The sequence below is a fragment of the Castor canadensis genome, chromosome 8 (assembly GCF_047511655.1).
Source record: "Castor canadensis chromosome 8, mCasCan1.hap1v2, whole genome shotgun sequence".
NCBI classification, from domain to species: domain Eukaryota; kingdom Metazoa; phylum Chordata; class Mammalia; order Rodentia; family Castoridae; genus Castor; species Castor canadensis.
In genome coordinates this window covers 90,835,977-90,845,068 of record NC_133393.1, presented here as the reverse complement: position 1 = coordinate 90,845,068, position 9,092 = coordinate 90,835,977, and the positions used below count along the sequence as shown (strand labels likewise).

At 39.0% G+C, this 9,092-nt stretch overlaps 1 protein-coding gene across 1 annotated transcript; it reads left to right on the top strand.

Moving 5' to 3' along the window:
- The first annotated feature begins 3,592 nt into the window (after nt 1-3,592).
- On the top strand, nt 3,593-7,069 carry LOC109687229 (gametocyte-specific factor 1-like). The gene is made up of 6 exons (XM_020165046.2): nt 3,593-3,685; nt 4,083-4,203; nt 4,364-4,471; nt 5,672-5,738; nt 6,368-6,435; nt 7,056-7,069. The coding sequence occupies exons 1-6, from the start codon at nt 3,593-3,595 to the stop codon at nt 7,067-7,069; spliced, it is 471 nt and encodes a 156-aa protein (XP_020020635.2).
- The last annotated feature ends 2,023 nt before the right edge of the window (nt 7,070-9,092 follow it).

Here is a 9,092-nt window from a genome sequence, read left to right as displayed (position 1 = left end):
GGAATTTAACATGTTTGTGCCCAAGAGAATGTATTTTCTTTTTTTAAGAAACAGCCAAATAGTAATGCTTAAGATGTAAAATTTCAAGCATCTCTAAGGGAGACTTTAGATTTTTAGAGAAGAGAATTTGTTTTCCAATTTACTGAATTGTGTCCCTATGGGCCTAGAATAATTAGTATCGGCCTTAAAGATTTGAATCACCTGCTATTATCAAAGAACCTCTGGTTCTATTACAGAGAGCTGTGGGATTTTTATTGGTCTTTTACCTTGATGGGGAAGGATAAATAGCAGACTGTAAGAGGACCACCTCTAGGATCCTCAGCATTACTATTGCACCAAGCTTCTCAGGGTGAGTATCATTCTTTTGGCTCTCCCTATTGCTGACCCAAACTATTCAGTCTTCAGGATTTAGCTCAACAGTCCCAAGACTAGCCCTTGCTGAACTCCTACAGCATATGGTCTATTCCATACTTTACACATACATCAGGTTCTGCCTTTAGTTGTCCATTATCATATTATACTCTCTCCCCAGCTGAAGGAAAAGATTGCTAGAGCCTGAAAACAACTATTCTCCTGTGCATGGTATCCTGGAAAAGCCTACACTTCGGTATCAGTCAGAATCAGGCGCTAATGTAGTTGAGTATCACAGACTGAGCTTCACGACTTAGTGGGTAAAGAGCCCAGGTTCTAGAGCCAGGTAGCTTGAGTTCATATCCCAACTCAATCACTTACCAGCTGACCAGTTTCCCTGCCTGTAAAATGGAGGTAATATTGATAATAACTTCTATCTTTTGGAGCTATTGTGTCTTAAATTAATATATGTAAAAGTGATTTCCTAGTTATTTACTATGTATCTGGTACCTTGTGTGTATGTGTTGCTGGGGGTGGAGCCCAGGGCCTTGCATATGCTAGGCAAGTGCTTTACCACTGGGCTACATCCCCATACCACCTCCTTTTGATGCTTTACATGTCCTCAAGCAGTATTACTAATGCTATTCAAACACATACTAGCTTTGTAACTTTAGGCTATCATCGCTGAGTTGGTTTCTTAATCTATAAAGCAATGATCTCTTCCATAACTGTGGAAGTAATTAAACAATTTGGAATATATAAGTGTTTGGCTCAAGGTCTGGTACATTGGATTAGGAATGCCAACAACAAAATTTTTTTTTTTTTTAATTTTGGCAGCATTGGGGCTAGAACTCAGGGCCTCATGCTTGCTACACAAGAGCTCTACCACCTGAGCTACATCACTAGCCCTTTTTGTGTCAGGAATATTTTCAAAATAGGGTCTCTCAAACTATCTGCCCAGCAGGCCTTGAATCTTGATCCTCCTGATCTCTGCCTCTCAAGTTAGCTAGGATTACAAGCGTGAGCCACTGGCACCCTGCCAACATTTTCATTTTTTAATATGTTATGTCATTTTCTGTGGAATTTTACTTGGAACCCATGAAGAAAAGGACCAGTTTAAAGATGGAAGAATGGTAACAGGTAGTCTTTAGAGACTTTAGTGGAAATAATAAACAGCAGTTTCTCCTGTGAACCACAGGAGCCCTTCTAAAGGTATTTCATTACTGCAGAGCAAGGTCTAGTAGCCCTGGCTATGAACTAGAATACCCTGAGGAACTCTTAAAGCCACACTCAGCTGTACTCCACTGTTGAAATTCTAAGCCAATAGTTCTGGAGTGACACCAAAGGATCTGTCACTTTAAAAACTTCCCAGTGATTCTCATGCACAACCAGACTTCACTATGACATCAAAACCTTCCAAACCTCTGAGAAACCATAGAACCTGTGGTGGGAGGAGAGGAACTGAGCAGAAAGCTGGAAGAGCAAGTTAACTCCCTTCATTGATTGAAAGGTAACATGCTTTCTTTCCTCAAACTTCAACTGTTTGCCTTATGTGGCTTCCTCTCCCAGTGACCCTTCCCTTAAGAGTCTTGGGAGTCACTGCTCCTAGAATAAGGTAGATATTGAGATCCTTTAGGCTAGGTTTAAGCATCAAGGTAGCCTCAAGGTAGGAGTACTCTTACCAACTCTGAAATAGCTCCCACCATACTTTTGGCCTCCCTACGTGAGATATTAACTATCAATATTTAAGTAAACAATCCAACATCACCAATTGTCATTGCCACCAGGCACCAGTGGCTCACGCCTGTTATCCTAGCTGCTTGGAGGCCGAGATTGGGAGAATCAAGGTTTGAGGCCAGTCTAGGTAATTAATTCTTGAGACCCCATCTCCAAAATAACAGAGCAAAATGGACTGGAGGTATGGCTCAAGCAGTAGAGCACCTGCTTTGTAAAAGTGAAGCCCTGATTTTAAATCGTCAAAAAAATTGTTACCATCCTGAACAGCCTTTTTTTATTAACATCAGCCTTATTAGTCTGGTTAAAATTCATACTTTTCTACGCCCTGGCTAAAATAAGGATTTGGGGATGTCTGAGTGTATTATTTGGGCATTAAATCACCTTTTTCATATCTGTAAGAATATAAAGATAACTGTCCAATATTGGACTATACTGCAGCCTTTATTTTCCAGAAAGCCAATTTACTTTATAATAACTGTTCATGGCTTTAACATAATATTAATATGCAGCAAAAGCTTGAAAGAACCACCCTGGCTTGTGTTCCTGAAAGCTACCTGAATCTAAATCCCCAGATTAATCACCAAAATGCCCTCAGGAAAATCTGACATTTAACAGCCTAACTCTGTGCCCTTTGTCTAGGCCCTAGGCCTGGTGCAAAGCAGAATCGAAGTGGGCTATTCTAGGGTATTTTTCTGTTCCTACTGCTTATGTCAGACTTCCCTGACCTTTTTTTTTTTTCTCCCCTTATCAAACTAGAAGTCCCTGCTTTGCAGAAATCTCAGCAGTAGCTGTTTGGAAACTTGGAAGTTCTTCAAATGAATGTCTATAAGGATAGCTAAAGACAGCAAGCATAGGGGAAAGTGAGCCTCCTATTGGCAGTAAAATGTAGCAGATTTGAGATAACATTTTTAGCTGATTTTTTTTTTTTTTTTTTTTTTTTTAAGGAGGCTTCATATGTTAGCATCTATAACCTGAAAGTTTTCAGACTGGCATTCTCAGGTAATTATAAAGTAGCCTGAACTGAAACATTGTACTGTTCATTCTTCTAATTTCCTCTCCCAAAAGTGGCTATGCTGGCCTATTTAACAATGAAGACCTTAATTTGGGTAAGATGGAGAAGGGAGGGAATGCTAAACTGTAAAGGAACCAGTTGCTCCATCCTTGCTTTCTCCAGCATGTAAGCTTATTGTGTTAAACTTCATATCCCAAGTCTGAGTTTTCTGAGGAAAACTCTCAATTCGAGAGCCAACACTCTACAACCTAGAAGACTATGTACAAACGTTAACTTTTGATATTCCAAATCATGGAAGCAGTAAACCTCCCCTATTGTCTAACTGGCTATGTAGGCTATTGCTTTAGTAATTCAAATTTTCAAGACTTAAGATACCTGTATCTTTCACACTACTTTCCTGTTGAGAATAGAAAATAGGCTTATGCCAAGACAACCTGATCTTAAATGTCAGTCTTTTCTTTGCCAACCTGTAACTCTTGCCATTTAGGACTCATGGAGCCAGAAGCCTTGGAAATATGTCCTTATGACCCAAACCACAGAATGCCAGCCAGCAGGCTACAGTACCACCTGGCATCATGCAGAAAGGTAAATTTTCTTGATAAGAACTGTAAATCACTATAAGGGAAATTTTTTTCAGCATGTAAAATTTTTTAAAGCTTCTGACCATATGTAGCACATACAAGTTTTGGGGTTTTTTTTTTTTTGGTTCTTTTTATGGTACTGGGGCTTGAACTCGGGACCTACACCTTGAGCCACTCTGCCAGCCCTTTTTTGTGATGGGTTTTTCAAGATAGGGTCTCACAAACTATTTGCCCAGGTTGGCTTTGAACCTTGATCCTCCTGATCTCTGCCTCCTGAGTATCTAGGAGCCACAGGCACACAGCAGCAGTTCTTACTATTGGAACATAACTATCTCTAGCATTTCTGGAGATGAGCAGAGGGTGGAATACAGGCAAATCTCACAAGAACTTTTTTCTTCTAGAAAAATCCAAAGATAGCTAAAAAGATGGCTAACTGCAAATACAATGCTTGTCATGTGGTCCCAATCAAAAGGCTCCAGGAACATGAGGCTAATTGCATCAATAAAACTGCTGTAGATGAGGGTAAGTTTTTCACTTGGGGGGCAGGTAAGTGGCATCAGGTTCTATGGCTTCCTACGTCCCCATATTTCATAGCTATGGAAGCCTTAACTAAATATGAGGAATAAAAAATGAAAGGAAGTTTATGCTCTACTTCTATAACCTCTGGTCTACTTTATTTCAGAGCCACTTAATCTTCCAAAGTTTACTTGCCCAAGTTTGGAATCAGATGAGAAACTTCCTGATGCTGATGCTGCCAATCAGATTCCTGACCCTGACATATGGAATGTAGGTAAGCAAGGATGATACAGAGAACATCATGAATGAAGGTCAGACCCTAAGCCCTTTATAGCTAATAAGTAGCAAGTAAAATGCTGAATAATCAGGAGTTTTTATACTCTTCCTGCTAAAACAATCTAACTAATAAATCTAAGAATTTCCCCTTTGTCTGGAGAGGCAGTCCAGCAAAAAGTCTAACTAAACTCTAACTTCACTCAAAACAATTAAAACATTCTTATCCTACCAATATCTGGATAAGATATTGGTTTCCTTTCTACAGAAAACATCACTGACATAAACTGAAACTTGTAATATGAAAGGTTGGGATTTATCTTATCTCAAGTGATATCCTGTCTTTAAGATGCACTGGCTTTCAATCTGGTCTAGGTTCAGCTGTCTGAGAACCTTAAGGGACGTTCTCAAATATATCATCCTCAGCTGGGCACTAGTGGATCACACCTGTAATTCAAGAGGCAGAAATCAGGAGGGTTGTGGTTCAAAGCCAGTCCAGGCAAATAATTTGAGAGACCCTACCTCAAAAATACCCAATACAAAAAAGGACTGGTGGAGTGGTAGAGTACCTGCCTACTGAGCATGAGGCCCTGAGTTCAAATCCCAGTACCGCAAAAAAAAATCATCTTTATTTACAAAAAGCCACCTCTCAATCAACATCAATAGTAAATATGCCAGATTAGGGTAGAATGATGGCCTACCGTATTGGAAACCCAAGGTTCTATCCTCCAGCACTGCAAAAAAAATCTTTAAAAAAAGATAAAAATAAAAATGTGTTGGAATAATGCTAGCTTTTATAACATACAAACTCAATCATGTTAATACCGTGCCTAACACACCAGAAGTTTTCTTGTGTAAATCCCAGTACAAGTCAGTGATGGTAGTGATTTGAGGACATGGGTTCTTTTCATCTTGTAGTTCTCACCTTCCACATTTGGCTTCCAAAGCTGCCACAAAAGGAGAATGAAGTTGCAACTGCCTTTTCAGCACAGAAAATATTTTAGTTCATGTTCCATTGACAAAACTAGTCATATGATCGTACTGAAATGTAAGAGAGGAGCGTATGTAGTCCCTGGCAAAGCAGTCACTTCCAGCAATGACTATGGAGGGGAGACTGAAAGCCCTGCTACCAACTAGTCTTCTTGGGAACAATATAAAGATGCTTATTACTTATGTTCTTTCTCTTTTCCTACTTTTTTAGATAATGTGCATCACTTCCCATCATTTGTTCTTCAGACTTTTGCTCCCAAAATTCTGGTTTGTGAAAGGTAAGATAAACATTTTCATTATCATACTAGAGAGTAGAATACCTTTAAAGTTGAACTTTTTATGGATGGGGGTACTGGGGTTTGAACTCAGGTTTTCTTGCTTGGCTCACAAAGCATAAAGCTGAACTCCTAAAATGAGATGACCATTAGGCCATAATCATGGCAGATGCCTGAGTTTCAACTACTAATTTAAAAGGTCTGTGTTGATGGGCTTTGAGTATTTTTCTTTCCTTCTCAATGGCTCCACTAGAACTGTATTCCATCAAGGACTTGTATAGTCAACATTCTAAATTCTGTGTAAAGTTATTCAAGAGAATAAAAGACCAATTTCTCATCTTGAAGGGGAAAGTGTAAACAACTATATATAAACCATGACAGGATCCCAACCAAACAAAATCAAAAGGCACCTCCAAGAGTTATTGGAGCCATCAATGGATTAACCAACCACCTAGGAAGAAGGGAAGGCATAAAAGAACTACACTAAATAGAAGTTTGCAACAATTCAAATGATTCCTACTCTAACACTTAGTAATATCAATTATGTTTGATAAAGTAACTTTAACTGGTTATCTAGACTAAATCTACACTCCTGGTTTCCAAATAATTTTCATTATGATCTTCTCCCACAGTGACTCAAGAGACCTAAAAGAGGCTACAGTTGATAAGCATCCTAACAACTATAAGTCCCAGAGAAAAGGTAAAATAACCTTTTTTTAAACTTATATCATAGTTTTGACTAATATTATTAATGCCGTATTCTAAACTTCAAAGATTCTTAGACAAGCTTTTTTTTTTTTTTTCCCAGTACTAGTTTGAATGAACTCAGGGCCTTACACTTACTGAGAAGATGCTCTATGACTGCAGCAATGCCCTCAGCCCTTTTTTGCTTTAGTTATTTTTCAGGTAAAAGTCTCACATTTTTGCCCAGAGTCAGCCTCAGGCTTCAATTCTTCTACCTACAATCTTCTAAGTAACAAGGACCACAGATGGAAGCCACCATGCCCAGCTTATTGATTGAGATATGGGGTCTCGCTGACTTTTGACCGGGGCTAGCCTCGAACCTCCATCCTCCTAATCTGTGCTTACTGGGTAGCTGGTATTACAGATGTGAGCTACTGTGCCCACCCGAACTTTTCTTTTTGTGTCTCCTATGTGCTTCTTCTACCCTAAATAGAATACAGGGAAAGTTCTAATGGTTTCAAATCAGACTTTGGAGAAAAGACTATCAGACTATGTTTGAAAAATCTAACGCACCTCAAACTCGTCTTCCATAAAAATGCTGTCAAAATGACACTACCTCAATCTTTCTCTCCACAGGTTGGAAGTGCTGATGGAGAAGTTGTGGATTAAAGAGCTAGCAGAAGATTTAAGTCTTTTTTAAACTTTTGAGAAATTAACTGTCAAAATTGAAGTGACAATTCTTGTCACTGACATCTTAACATGTTTTTACTTAAATAAAGAATATTTTCCTATGTCAAACTTCATTTGGTTTCTTGTTCTCATATTCTCATTTGTCAACCAAAATATTAGAGAACTTATTTGACAATATATTTCCATTATTAGGAGAAATACAGTCGGTGGGTGAGAGTGCTATTACATAATTAGTTTCTTCAACCCCAATTTTTTCTCACTATAACCATCAGATCAACCTTCAGTGAATTCCCTGTACAAATCTTCCATGCTTAATGGGCATAGTTTTAACAATAAGTTGAATTTGGAACTTGACTCCAAATCTACCTTCCTAACGCTGCAAAGTCAATTTACTCTCATCTTCATACATCTATCCTTTGTCACTGTTCATTTTCAAATGTCACACTTTGCCCTTCATTCAAATCCCTGTTCTAGCTTTTTAAAGTCCCTTTTTTTTTCTTTTTTTTTTTTTTTTTTTTTTTGTGTGTGATGGGGTTTGAACTCGGGGTTTTAAGCCTGCAAAGCAAGCTCTACTACTTGAGCCACACCTCTAGTTCAAGTTCAACTTATTCCTCACTAAAACCCTTCCCATCTTCTTTAGTGACTTCTTGCACAGCAGTTAAATACAATTTTCCCCAACCTCAGCCATACCACAAATCTTCATAAGAGAAGTCAGGAATCGTGTTGCTTTGTATTCCTACACAACTAGCCTGGTGCTACCCATCTCGTAGCTATTCAAATAGTTGGTACTTATTTTTATTTTTTCCTGTTTTCATACAGTATTGAAAACAAAACGCGGCACATTCACATTTTTCCCGAGGAACTGTAAAGATGACCTCTACAGGGATAAACGTTGTAAAGCCTGAAGCTCGATCAACTGATGTTGAAAACTCTCAAAGGGAGATCTGAATGGTCTAGAACATGTACTGCAATTTAATAGAAGAGATGGTCGTCTTAATATTAATGATTTAAAAGAACTTCCCAGCCCATGCGAAGAGTACAGTTCAAGAGTAAATCAAATTTCTGAACGCATTTTATGCTACATATGTGTATACTTTGCGATCCTCAGGTGTTCGTGCCAAATATTCTCTCTCAATAAGTCCTTCGATACGTTTCTTAATGACAACTGGACTTGGTAAGAATCGAGCCTTCAGCTGCTGAGTTACCTCTGCTACTAAAACATTGTGCTGCATCTTCTTTCTAGATTTCATTATCCGCACTATAGCAGCTTCTATCTCATGTTTCCTGTCATCATCTACTTTCTGCCTTGTTTCTTTCCTTTCTGGATCAGATTCACCTTGTTTGGCAGCAACTGTTTGAATCTTGACTCTGTGTAGTTTGGACGTGAACTGATCATTAACTGTAAATATGTGACCATTTTCTATTTCCTTTGACTTTTGGTTCTTTTGTTTGTTTTTTGTTTGTCTTGTTTTTTAAATTTCCTCCAGCATTGGGCTTTGGATGCAGGGCCTTGTGCTTGCTAGGCAGGCTCTCTACAACTTGAGCCATGTCTCCAGCCTGTCTTGGCTTCAGGAATTTTTTAATAAGATCTCACGTTTATGCCTAGACCAGCCTGGAATACAACCCTCCTATGCTTCCCATGATGACAGGTGTGCAGCACCACACTTCTATTGGTTGAGATGGGGTCTAGTGAACCTTTTGTCCAGTCTTGCCTCAAACTGTGAGCTTCCTAAGTAGCTAGGATTACAGGCATGGGCCACCATGCCTTTTTTTGAGACAGGGTCTCCCTATGTAGCCTCAAACTTGACATGTAGCCCAGACTGGCCTTGAACTGGAGAACCTCCTACACCACCCTCCTGAGTACTAAGATTATAGGGATGATCTACCACACATAGCTTACTTGGTACTTAAACTGAACCAAGACCCAATTATGACAGGCCAAAATCAGTTTCTCTTAAACCATAACTTTTTTTTGGTGGGACT

Bases quoted from the DNA above. Each gene is read 5' to 3' on its own strand.
- LOC109687229 (XM_020165046.2), top strand. From the start codon at position 3,593: ATGGAGCCAGAAGCCTTGGAAATATGTCCTTATGACCCAAACCACAGA. The intron at 4,204-4,363 runs GTAAGTTTTTCA...ACTTTATTTCAG, and splicing joins TAAAACTGCTGTAGATGAGG to AGCCACTTAATCTTCCAAAG. The intron at 5,739-6,367 runs GTAAGATAAACA...CTTCTCCCACAG, and splicing joins AAAATTCTGGTTTGTGAAAG to TGACTCAAGAGACCTAAAAG.